General features: G+C 42.7%; 1 protein-coding gene across 7 annotated transcripts in view; it reads left to right on the forward strand.

Annotated features, from left to right (window-relative positions):
- The first annotated feature begins 206 nt into the window (after positions 1-206).
- Positions 207-12740, forward strand: part of RAPGEF1 (Rap guanine nucleotide exchange factor 1) — a 52453-nt gene continuing 39919 nt past the window's right edge. For 6 of the 7 annotated variants that reach the window (XM_031057221.1, XM_031057224.1, XM_031057220.1 and 3 more), the window contains exons 1-5: positions 215-350; positions 4581-4759; positions 7439-7595; positions 11992-12080; positions 12463-12615. In XM_031057221.1, coding sequence (XP_030913081.1) covers positions 243-350; positions 4581-4759; positions 7439-7595; positions 11992-12080; positions 12463-12615 — 686 coding nt within the window. In that variant the 5' untranslated portion in view covers positions 215-242. Of the gene's footprint in view, positions 351-4580; positions 4760-7438; positions 7596-11991; positions 12081-12462; positions 12616-12740 lie in introns of all 7 variants that reach the window. The other variant, XM_031057226.1, reaches the window with a different exon arrangement.

Genomic DNA, 12740 nt, shown 5'->3' on the forward strand with positions numbered 1-12740 from the left:
ATGATGCTGATATTGTGGTTGAGGAAAGCAGGAAATTATGGTGGTGTTGTGGTTTGAAACATAATATAGAGCAGCAGTTTGTTAATTTTCTTTATTGTGTTCCACTCAATAAATTTACGTGGTGCAAGTGTCTTCCAGATAATGTTGTAACACATCCCTGGTTTCAACATATTTGCCCTAATCCAGAAATGCTTTTCTGTGTCTTTCTAGATTCTGAGCGTTCCCATCTCTCCTCGTTCACCATGAAGTTGAAGGGCAAGTTTCACTCACCAAAAATAAAGAGAACACCCTCAAAGAAAGGAAAGCAAGCTGACCTGACAGTGAAAACACCAGAGAAGTCAGTGAACAAAGTAAGCAAAGGCCATGTTCTGCTATCCTGATGGGTTCTTGCTTTCTGGTACTCAGTTTATCATAATCTGGTGTGTGAATTTGTCCTCTGCATAATTCTGCAGCTCAGGGATCCTCAGGGTCATTTTATGGTTACCTATAAACAGCATTGTGTATTATTAAATCAAGACATGTGCTTCCCTTTGTAGAGCATGATGAGACCTCCTTCCACAAGCATTTAAATATCTCATTATGGAACGTGGTGTATGGGCTGACACATCGTCCCCACATGCACACCCTGTGGGTTATGCTTACAGCTTCCAAAGAGCTGCCTGGTTTGGGGTGTGATCCTCTGAAAAACCCCAGACCCCAGCAAGCACATCCTTGAAGCTGCTCCAAAGATGTGCTCAATCTCTGGTCGCACCAGCAGGGAGAGTCCCACAGAAGTGTTGGAGCAGCTGCTGATCCAGCACAATGTTCCTCAGACCAAATGTACTCCAGGTCCTCTAAGAAATGAGGTCACAACCTGATCTGTGTTATCTCCCCTCCTGTTGTGACCTGATCGTGTAGCTGGAGACTTTCTCTGTGACAGCACTGTTGCAGTCAGCTTTCAAGTACAAATCGAAGCCAGAAGTTAAGAACAGTTGAGGTTGTTTAGGATAATTAAACATCATTCTCAGCTGTTAAAAGTCTCATCCAGTGTTCAGTGCCAGACATGCAGGATTTTTCAGATTATCTCTGCTGGGAGTTGTTGTGGAATTACTGAGAGCAGCCAGCAAGATAAAGTTTTCTTAGGCTGTGTGACTTGCTTAACACCCAGAGAAGTCTCTGCAGCCTTCCTCACCCTATTCTGCCAGGTGGAAGATGAGAAGGATTTTTCCCCAGACTGTAGGATTTTTCCCCAGGAGACTGTGGAAATGCTTTCTAGGGAGCCATACACCTTGCAAGGCTGAGTGCTATTTAAAAATAAAACTAAAAAACCCCAAAACAACAGTGAGAGTACTCCTTGAAGGCTTTTAATTCCAATGATGTTTCAGGATGGTATCTTGAGATAATTTAGCAGCCTTCCTTTAAATTGATGTGTGACCACATAAAATACATTAGAAAATGAAGAGCCCTTTTCAAAATGTGGTCTATAGCAAATGCATGTTAATAATATATGAAGTTTTTGCTTTTCTATTTTTCCCCTAAAAACAGTGCAAGAGGATTTACTAATAAGCCATGCTGGACATTAAAATCATTTTTATGTACAGATTGGGATTTTTTAATTGGAAAACAAAACACTTGAAATATTTTTTATTAGTGTACATGATTATTTAATCTGCATTCATTTTTATACTGCGAAATATTGTTGATTTCTGGCTCATTCCTTACCTATTTTAATAGCTACTGCCCAACTAATCAATTAGCTGGATGTAGTCAGCTCATTAGCTTTAGTGGAGGGAGTGGGGAAGAGGATGTGCCTGGATTGTTGCCAGGTTTTCTCACTGGAACGTGGACATCAGTTGACAAATGGGAGATCTTCTGTCAAAAGGCTCACTTGATAAACCAAATATCATCCTTTTCTCCCTCTTAAGTACTTAAGATGCTATTTTTGTGCTCCTGAAGTAGATAATCACTGTAGAGCAGAAATAGCAATACTACAAATTAATGTAAAATCACGATGTGTAAGCTGAAGGATATGCTCAGCTCATGCCAACATCATCATCTCCTGTTCCTCTTTATATCTGGATGGGGGCAGCATTGGGGGTGTTCTTTTCAGAACCTCCTTTTGTCCCCTGAACTCTGTGATTCTTATCCTGTTGTAGGAACAGGACTGTCCTTCAGTGCTATATACAGACTTATGATAGGTTTTACTCTGCCAAAATGTAAGGGAAAAAAGGATGATTCCAGCTTTTGTAATTGGGTGTATTCTGTACAGCTCACTGTGACCCTTTCTGGGTCAGCTGTGTCTCATACATGATGCATTTGCAATTTGATTATTAAGGGAAAATTTCAGAAATCATCCAAAAACATCTATATGTGTCAGGCAGGGAGAGGAGAGAAGATGCTGTTTTGCCTGAGTTGTAACCTTTTCCCATTTAATGCACAAAAGAGAAATGGGTGGCTGCCCCATCCCTGGGGGTGTTCCAGGGCAGGTTGGACAGACTTGGGGCAGTCTGGGCTGGTGGAAGCTGTGGCAGGGGGTGGAATGAGATGAGATTTTTGGTCCCTTCCAACCCAAACCATTCCGTGGTTCTGTGCACATCTATGTATGATTTGGACCTTGGAAGAGAATTCATTACAAAGTGCTCCTGGGGAATGTCACCCAAAGGACTAGCAAGGAAAAAAAACCAAAACAAAACAAAAAAAAAGGAGAGAGAGAAAGAAAGGGCTGTGTCCCAGGCAGTGTCTGGTGGCTGGATTCACATCCCTTGGTGTGCTCAGCGGAAGGATTTGTGTTTCCAGTTGTCATTCTCAGCCCTGAACTCTGTCAGGCCCATCCCTTCTGTGCACCAGGAGAGTGTTTAAGCTATTAAGTCACAAGCCTTTCTACAGGAAACAGTTGTTGAATGAAACCCATAAACAGCCATGGGAGCAGGAACTGCAGTCTGCATTTTTTCACTTCTGTTTGAGAGCTTTGACTGCTGGACCATGGTTGTACTTACCCAGGGAATTTACAGACCCTCTGATCCCTAAAATGTGTGATCATTTCATATGAAATGCAAAACCTTGGAAGAGGCTGAGGCTTTCCATAGATAATGGTTGGACTCAGTGATCCTGGAGGTCATTTCTAACCTAAATGTTTTTAAGATTCTGTATCCTGGAATAAACTCTGCAGTGGTGAGGGCACATCCCTGCAAAATGGGAAATGTCATTTTTTATCCCACTGAGTTGCCAGGATGCTCCTCAGCAAGGAAGGGAGTTCAGGGCACTGTGGGCTGTAGATCAGAACTTGAGGTTCCTGGCAAGAAGTGTTGTCCAAAGGGGAAGCAGCAGCAGATTTTGGGCACTGCCCAGAAGAGATGGAAAATGACAGGGTGGTTTGCAGTTCTTGGATTGGGACTTAGACTTCTGAAGCTGGAGCTAGATGGAACTTGGGATTCTAACCTTTTTATGCAACCGACCCCAAATTACTAACCAGTGCTGCCTATAAATTGTTCTTCCTAAAACCTTTTGGGCTGCTGGCCTGATTTTGCAGAAAAGCAGCAGTTTAACAGCTGACAGGAATATGGGGAGCACACAGTGCCCATAGGTCATTAATTCCTGAAGCTGAATTTACTGAGGAGATAATGGATGAAATCTGACTCTGCTAAGCTCTCTGCTCCTTTTCTAGCAGTGTTCAATAGTCAATTTAAATCTCACTTAGAAACTACTTGTGGCATTAAAAGTCCTCCAGGCATGCTGTTGTAAACTTTTAAAAACTATCCCTGTCCAGAATGCCATTGAGGTATCATGTATCACTTCTGAATTTCCTCCTCTTGTGTTTGTGGTGGCACAGAAATGAGTGACCACAACTCAGCTTTATTCCAATGAATTGTTCCCTTCTGCAACATTCATTCACCAATGCCAAAACTTAGCTTTTACAATTGGTCCTCATGGAAATTGTGAGTGAGTTCTCTTGTTCCAGCAGCATCACAAAATGATTTAGGTTGGAGGCTCATCAGAGTGGAGTTTATTTGGGTGTTTTCATGTATTTTATGAGGACGTGTAGTAATTGGACAAGGGGTATTGCCTTTAAATTGACAGAGGACAGATTTAGGTTAGATATTAAAAAGAAATTCTTCCCTATGAGGGTGGTGAGGCCCTGGCACAGGGTGCCCAGAGCAACTTTGGCTGTCCCATCCCTGGAAGTGTCCCAGGCCAGGTTGGATGGGGCTTGGACAGCCTGGGATAGTGGAAGGTGTTCCTGCCCAGATGGGCTTTAAGGTCCCTTCCAACCCAAACCATTCTGTCCCAGTTTTGGGTGTGGGTTTCAAAGCAGTGTCCTTGATGTCATCAGTGGTGCTAATCTTAGCCTAAAACTGATCAAGATAAGCCTTCAGTTTGGAATGCAGGTAATTCTGAAGGTTGAAGTAGGGGTGTGATTTTGCACTGACTATTCCTTTGAAAGAGTAGTAATTCAATTTAAAAGTGTTTGTGGTAAAAGGAGGTTTTTCCACTCCTCCTGGAACACACCTCAGTGTCACCAAACTTGGAGTTTGTTAAAGGAACCCTGCCCTTAAAAACACTGAAATTTTAACAAATCTCTCCTTTTCTTCCTTCCTCTTCAGAATGTATCATGGCTAGAGGAAAAGGAGAAGGAGGTGGTCAGTGCACTGCGCTACTTTAAGACTATTGTGGACAAAATGGCAATTGATAACAAAGTGTTGGAGATGCTGCCAGGCTCAGCCAGTAAAGTGCTGGAAGCCATCCTGCCCTTGGTGCAAACTGACCCACGAATCCAGCAAAGGTGAGTTTCCTCCTTGGGTTTTGGGGCCATGACAGACCAACAGGCTCCTGCTTTATCTGAGGAACCTCATGGCAGGAGGAGCTGGTGAAGTGACTCCTGTTTTCACTAATTATTTTCGGACATCATTTAAAAGCAGATTCCCTGCTGTGAAGAAGCTCATGCCATGGAAAGATAAAGCAAATCAGGCTGCTTTCAGAGTGGAGGAAGGGATGGTTCTTAGCATAAACTTGGAAATTCCTTGTTTTCTAGAGGGAGATTCTCTTCAGATGCTATTCCTGTTTCTGCAGTCCATGGTGGTATCCTAAAAGCTAACAAATCCAATAGCTTCACCTGAAAAAAGAGTTTATCTCCAGAGTAATCCTTTTTTGTGCTCAGTTTATCCACCCTGATATTACAGAAGTCTGAGCCTGCACTCTTAACTGCTTTTTTTTGGATTTTGCTGGATCAGATACAGAAGTAAATAGATGTACTTCAGCAGATTAACCAGTCCAAGTTCATTCCTGCCTCACTCAACAGATTATTGTTTTATGTTTTAACAGATTATGTGTATTACGTTTTTACCAGTTAGGCAGTGGGTTTGAAGCCAGGAAAGAAGTAGAAATTTGCCAAAGCCAAGCTCAGCATGGTTTATAAGAATCTGTGGTGTTGCCAAGCCACAGAGATATTGTTGGTGTTCATCCCGTGGATGCTGGAGCAATTGATTTACAGAAAACAAACAAACATTGTTGAATAATACTGAAAGAGCAAAGTTAACACAGAGAAAAGCACAGAACTAAGCAGAGAAATGCAGGTGTTTGGTTCCTGAAACCCTGCCAGTTTTTGTGCTGTTCCTGTTTGTTTTCCCATTAAATAGCTCCAGGTTTTTTTTTCTTTCAAGATGCTTATTTCAGTGCTGGCACAGGGAAGGTTTATAATGTAGTTGGGGTAGCACTGGGTGCCAAATACTTTGCAAATAGAGATGCTCAGTTGTGTTTGGCCCCAGTGCTGGGGCCAGGGCTGCTTCTGGCAAAAGGAAGGAGGAAATGGGTGAGTATCACACCTGTGGCTGGGACAGGTAAGATCCAGTTGAGGTTGGCTCTGTTGAATCATAGTGAGCAAATCTGTTAAAATGGAAATGTCCTCTGCACAATGATAAGTCTCTCTTTCTGGAAACACTGTGCATTAAAGCACAGATCCCGTGTCCATGCCCTGCCTTGCTTAGCCTCCCAAAAAACCCAAAAGGGGATCTGGTTTTCTCAAAAAGCCATGTCCTTCTCCCTACCTGTGGCAGGACATAAAGGGGTGACTCTGATGGCAAGAAAAGTGAGCAAGACTTGTGTCAGTGACAAAGAAAGCCCTACAATTATTGCTGGACTTTTTTTTTGCTTTAGGGGAAGCATTTGCATCAAGGAAAAAAGTAATTAAATCTTGCACAAAATGGGCTTTCAATTACTGCCTCCTTAGAAGGAAGCAGACTGAAGATTAATGGCAAAGAAATCAAAGCCTTAGAAAGAGATGGGGGAGGGCCCTGTTTAGGAAATATCTCCTACCAGGCTAATTTCATTTGAAATGAGAACAAATGGCAAGCAACAAACCTTAAAAAGAAACCCAGACAACAACCAAACAATCAAATCCTTGCTATTGTTTGTATTCCCTGGTTGAAACTTGACAGTAGTTCTTCCCCCAGTCCTGCAAACCTCATTCACCTAAATAAACACATTGGAGCTCGTGGGCTTGATTCTTTTCTCACAGATAATGAAGTTACTGGAGTTAAGCCAATGCAGAATGGATACCAGAGAGAAATGGGAAGATTTGGAACAACTTGTATCAGTAATGATTGCAAGATTACACCTTCTCTTATCTGTTTATGGTTTTGATGCAGTTTGAAATTGATTTAACGTGACAAAGAATTGCTGAAGCGTTGCCATCAGCAGTGCTGTTAACACACCTTGTTTAGTAATGAAGTCAGTGTTTTCAGAATGGCCAGGAAAATGCCTGGGAGCACTGTTGTTACAGTTAACTTTTATTTAAAGTTGTCATCCTTCCAAAACTCATTTTTTTTCCCCCCTTCAGAACAATAGCTTCAATTCTGTTTCTCATTAAAAACAAAACAAAGCAACACCCTTCCTCTTTCAAACCTGAAATTCATTCAGTTCAGTTTCTCTGAAGAAGTAATTTTAATTACATGTTTTCAGGCATTATAAACAGTGAGGCAGTGATTTGTAAAGGAATGAATAGAGTCAGCTCTTAGTGGTCCAAGGTGGTTTTGGGGAGAGCTAATAAGGAAGAAGGATAATACTGAAATAACATAGCTTAAACTTAAATGTAGGGCTTGAATACTTACCTTAAACGTTAAGGCATAGGATGGAGCTGTAAATTAAGATGGAAATATTTTTTTGTTTAGCATTGCTTTGTTAACCTGCATCCTAGATAATTCCTTCTGATGCTTGGGAATCAGCTGTTGGTGGTTTGTACCTTCAAACTGTCATCATTTGGTGCTAGAGAACAGGAGAGCAGCTGCACTGGAGGAGCAGCCTGAGCTTTGTCACCTGCTTGACACAAATTCTGAGTGTCAGAGAGCAAAGCACTGAAATGCACAGTGTGAAACTCACTCTCCTAACATTTGATAACATCTCCAAAATTTCTTTTTGTTCTTTTTTTTTTTTTTTTTTTTCAACTGCTCCCTCTCCTCCTGTGCAGTTCTGCCATCTCGTCCTGCTACAGCCGAGTGTACCAGAGCCTGGCCAACCTCATCCGCTGGTCTGATCAGGTGATGCTGGAGGGGGTGAATTCAGAGGACAAGGAGATGGTCACAACAGTGAAGGATGTCATTAAAGCTGTTCTGGATGGAGTCAAGGTACAGGAGACATTGTAAATTTTATTATAAAGAGCATATGATAATGTATTTTAGAAGACATCTCTGTAAACTAGACCCCTTCTAGTGTAAACTAGACCTCTTCCAGTTTAAATTAGACCTCTTCTACTGTAAACTAGACTTCTGGTTAACCTCTTCTAGGTTTTTAAATGCAGGTAAAATATGAAGATCTTATTTCTGCCTTCAGTAAACTACCTCTTAAATCAATTGTTCCATAAGTTAAGTGTTCCTCTTTGGAGTGCTCGTTAAAGACTAGCACACTTTGGCTCTGAATGTGAACTTCTGGCATGCTCACCCTGGCATTTGGATGAATTGGAAGAAGCAATGGATCTTTCTTCAGTATTGCATTAAATTTTCAGCAAGTCATTCCCAGTCTCCCATGCAGATTACAAGACGTGGTTTGCACATTTTCTGTCTCAGCAAAATAAAATGAAAATGCTCCCTCGTCAATGCCCACAGAGAATGAAAGACTCCAGCTCCATCTTTTAAGAGAAATTTCAAGGGATTTGTCAGTGATACATCACCACTATAAGCAGCTGGATTAGGGTGTGGAACAGGTGATGAGCTAAACTGATTTTCTGGAGATTAGTTTTACATTGCTAATGGAAACGTTTAACAGAAACCTTTGTATCCGTTGTCAGACCTGCTTGTAGCATTCCCTCCCTGTTCCACCCTGGACAAGCTGTGGGCTTTCCCCCTGCCTGGGAAGGTTCTTGTGCCTGTTATTTCTGTGTTCCAGGCTGGCTCTGGGTTGATCACTCACCTGTCCTAGCACTGCTGGTAAAAGTTTGGGTGATCTGGGCTTAGGGCACCAATGGACAGACTGGGGAGTCTTATCTCCTGGGAATCTTATTTTGGAAACTGTAGAGGAAGTTAAAGCTCTTTCAAGAGCAGGACTGAATTTAGTTTAAATCTACTACACAAGAAAAACTGGCATAGAGTTTTAAGAACTGCAGCTTTACCTGGAGTTATGTATCAGGAACAGGTACCTTTCACTGTACTCAGATTCAGTTTTATTAAATGGAGCCAAATGTAAAAATGAAGTGGATCTCCCAAGCTTTAATGGTCACATTTTCAGGCCTCTTGGTTTGGTGTCTGCATCATCTGGATATCTCTGTCATGACGCTCAAGCACAGATACTAAAATCTGCTATTACTTTATGAGCCTTTTAAATAAATACCTTTGAAACAAATCATTTCTAGCACCTAAAGAAGATGGATTTTCTAGGATTATTTTGCACAATATGCTCTTTAACTTTAAGCTACACATTTTAAAAGTAAAGCTGGCCTTAAATTTGCACAGCAGGAGAGAGGAAAAGAGTTTAGCCTAAAATCTCAGCTGCTGTTAGTCTGGAATTCAGCAGCAATTTGGAGGATGTGAAAATCTCTGCTGTAATTCCCCAGCAAATGGTGAGTTATCACTGACTGAATCTGCACAATCCCAAAGAGAGATGTGTTATCCCCAGATCTGGATCAGAGCTGTGTGGTCTCATTGCAGGAGACTTGGACACACAACCTGGGAGTTGTTCTTTGACTTTAAGCAGTATTTAAGTCCGTGGTACCTGTTGCCTTTCAGGCAGGGCTGTGTCCTCTGCACACTGGGAGAAGCTCTGGGACTGAGGAAGGTCTTGGATATCTGTTCATGAGCCAGGCCAGACTGGGGGCAGCCATGGACACGTCCTTGCAGTGCTGAGCCTGGCTGTGCAGCCCTGCTCAGCACCAGGGCTGTATCAGGCTCTGCTTTTTTTTTAGACTGAGTTATTTTGGCCTTCCAGTTGGAGCTGGCTCATGTCTGGTCAGCCTTAGAGCAGATGTGTGGCTGTCTGGGGAGATGGGAGAGTATTTGCCCATCAAGAGGTCAGCATTTGGAAGCAGCATGCTTTCACCTCCTGCACAGCAAGGAACAGGGTTTATTTTAGAAAGGCCCAGCCACATTTGGTGGAAGCAGAACTGAGAAGATGGACACTTCTCTCCACAGCAGAGCCTGTTTTGTTTTTCTGGCAGATCACACAAGATCCACTTCCACATTTCAATGCTTACTTCTTTATTTTCAGAATTAAACATAAAGGAGACTCTTGTTCACCTCTGTTACTTGATATTTTGATCTCAGGTTTTAGGGCTTTGCTAGGCATAAAAAAAAATCCTTGGTTTGATTACATAACTTCTCAAAAATCCATCTCATTGTGGAATTTTCAGCTTGCTGAAGTAGCATAGTTTGTAGAGAGGCTTTAATTATCTCTAATTACTGCTGCAGGAATCTCTTTCCTTGCTGATAAGGAATAGCATAATGTGCATCTAGCTCAGTTGTCTGCACATTACCTCTATGTGTATGCTAAAGATTCTGGCTCGATTTCCAAATGCTAGTTCTCCTTTGGGGATAGCAGAGAGGAGAAACATTCAGGGTCTGGTGATATTTGTCAAAGTTGGAAGGGAAAGTGATCCTCTCAGCTAATTGCAGTCATGCCTTGGTGCCTCCACTGGAAGGTGCTTTGGGGTTTTTTTTCCCCCAGTCCCAATGGTTTGAATGATTCTGAAGATACTTTTGAGCCAAATTGGATTGGTTTTCTCCCATTTTAACCTACATTTCCATGTGGTAGACAACTGTGTGTCCATTATGCTTGGCAAAACAGGAAAACTGAGCCCTTCAGCCCTGAGTGGGGCTCCTCAGTGCTGCTGCAGCACAGCCACCAACAGTCTGCAGTGTTGGCCTGGCTTTGGTTTCAGGTGAAGGAAAAGGAGACATTACACTTTCCCTTCCATAGCCTTCTCAGGGGGATGTTTAAGGACTGTTTTGGCTTTTGGTTTGAGTGCCCATACATTTTATTTCCCTTATTGTGCTCCTGTGCATTTGCAGTCCTCACTGGCCGCTACCCCAGAGCCCACAGGGTCCAACCCTGAGTCTCTTAAAGTACATGAGAATCTCCAAAAACCTTTTCAGCAGTGGAATTTTGTCCAGAGGGCAGAAAGGTGGCAATCCATTGAGTCATCACTCAGCCCCATGATGCCAAATGCAGCCAAAAGAGTCAAGTGATGTTACTGATCAGGACACTTCTCAGAACACACTGTTCCCACCAGGGCTCTCTGTCCCAGCAGGGACATCTTCATATTTTAGTCCCCATGGACATCTGTTTGTGCTCCCTCTTCCTTCCCCCTGTGTGGGATGTTCCAGGACAGCTTCTGGAGAGCTGAGTTTTTGGGTAACACAATGTACTGTGTTGGAGCACCGGCTCACACCAGGAGTGTAAGTAGAGCATGGAGACCAAAGTCAGCTGTGTGGACACTCGGATGGTGTTTGCTCTTTATTCCTCTTGTTGTGTGTGTGTTAACCCATGGAATTTCAGCTTTCAGTAGAGCCTTATGTAAAAGGGCCAGAACTGGAGTATTTTCCTTCCTCAGAGAGATGATGGCAATGCCAGTTGTTTCCAAGCTCCACAGACAAGGACACAAAGATGATACTGGAATGATGACGCTGTACTTCAGTCTGTTTTAAAATAAATAAAATTAAAATTGATCCCTTACAGTTTCCTTTGTGTAATATGCTGGGAAGCCAATAGAGGCAGGAAGCAGTGCCAGTTTTCCAGGCTGCCTGTAAGAGGGGCATGTGTGTGTATCAGTGAGCAGGAGATTTATTTGTCAGCCTCAGACATCCATGAAATGCTCTCTCTGTCTTTCTGGCATGAATGATTGTTGCTTTGACTGCTGGCAGACTTAGAGTTCAGGATTATCATGCCCTTATCTCTTTATCCAGAGCCTTATCTGCCTATAACAGATACACTGCAGTAGCTTCTTGAATGATTAGGTCTTCTATTGCTAATGTGTTAAAAGGTGGCTTCAGGGCAACCAGGCCTTTTAATGAAGGTGTTCTCTGTTTAATTTTTGGTTGGGCATTTTACAGAAAATTTGCATTTTGAAACAAATTCATTCCTATTTATAAAATAGAAAGCAATTATTTAATGCTGGTTTTGGCTAGATGAAGTACTCCACTGGGTAAGGCTGTTTTGTACTTAGATCTGTTTATGTAAAGCCAATTTACCATTATCTAGGGTGTTGTGTGGACTGGAGCACAGTTGTGAGACAGAGGAAAGAGGAAGCATAGCAAAAAGACACACGTGTGGGTTTGTGCAGAATCCCCATTCAGTCAGGGTAATGAACCTCACTCAAATACTGCCAAAACTTCCTCTGGGTGCAGGCTGCTCCTTAGCAGCTGTTCTGCATCATCTGTGTGGCTCTGTACCAGACTTAAACCCAGCTCAGCTCTCTCTGTGTCCACACCATCATTAAACCATAACCAAGAGTTTACTGCAGTAGCTTCCCTTTGTGTTTAAGTGCAGCATTCAGCAAATGATGATTATTCTCTTTTTCTTTTCTCCACCCATCAGGAGCTGGTCAGACTGACGATTGAAAAGCAGGAGCATCCCTCTCCCACAAGCCCAGTTAAACCCAGTTTACCAGCATGTAAATCTGACAGGTGGGTCACTGATTTCTTCTGTGGGCAGCACTGATGTAGAAGGGATAATTTCTGACTGCTGACAGTTGAGTTAAATCATTCAGCTGTTCTTCACAGAGGGTGGTGTAGTGTTCTTTATGTAGCCCCTCCTTGCATTTCAGCAGGATCACTAAAAGAGAATATGCTATGATAGGAAAAACACCAAAATCTGGCAGTGGAACAACCTTTGTGTCACATGCACTCTGAGCTCTGATTATACATGGAATTCCACCTGCAGATGCAAATTCTGCCTTCTGCTCTAGGTGCCTGTCTGCTAGCACATGATTTAAAATAGGTTTGAATCTGTCAGGGCTGTGTTCCAGCTGTGGTTTGTGATCTACAATCTGTGCTTTGCATGTTGCAGCCCATCAGAACTTCCCCTTACAGACCGAGAAATGGAGATCCTCAACAAAACAACTAACATGACTCAATCCAATGAGCTGCTGACTGACTCCATGGATGAAGAAGTTGCACCTCCTAAACCCCCTCTGCCCAGCATTCGTGTGGCAGAGAACAGGTAACACTGCCCAGCCACTGACCAAAGAGCACCAGGGCCTCTTACCAGCCTGCTGTTTTTTAAACAATCTTCCAAAATGTGCACAAGAGAGGAGGGTTAGTGTTGCTTTTGAATTTCCAGTCCTC

The sequence above is a fragment of the Geospiza fortis genome, unplaced genomic scaffold (genome assembly GCF_000277835.1).
Source record: "Geospiza fortis unplaced genomic scaffold, GeoFor_1.0 scaffold27, whole genome shotgun sequence".
NCBI lineage: Eukaryota > Metazoa > Chordata > Aves > Passeriformes > Thraupidae > Geospiza > Geospiza fortis.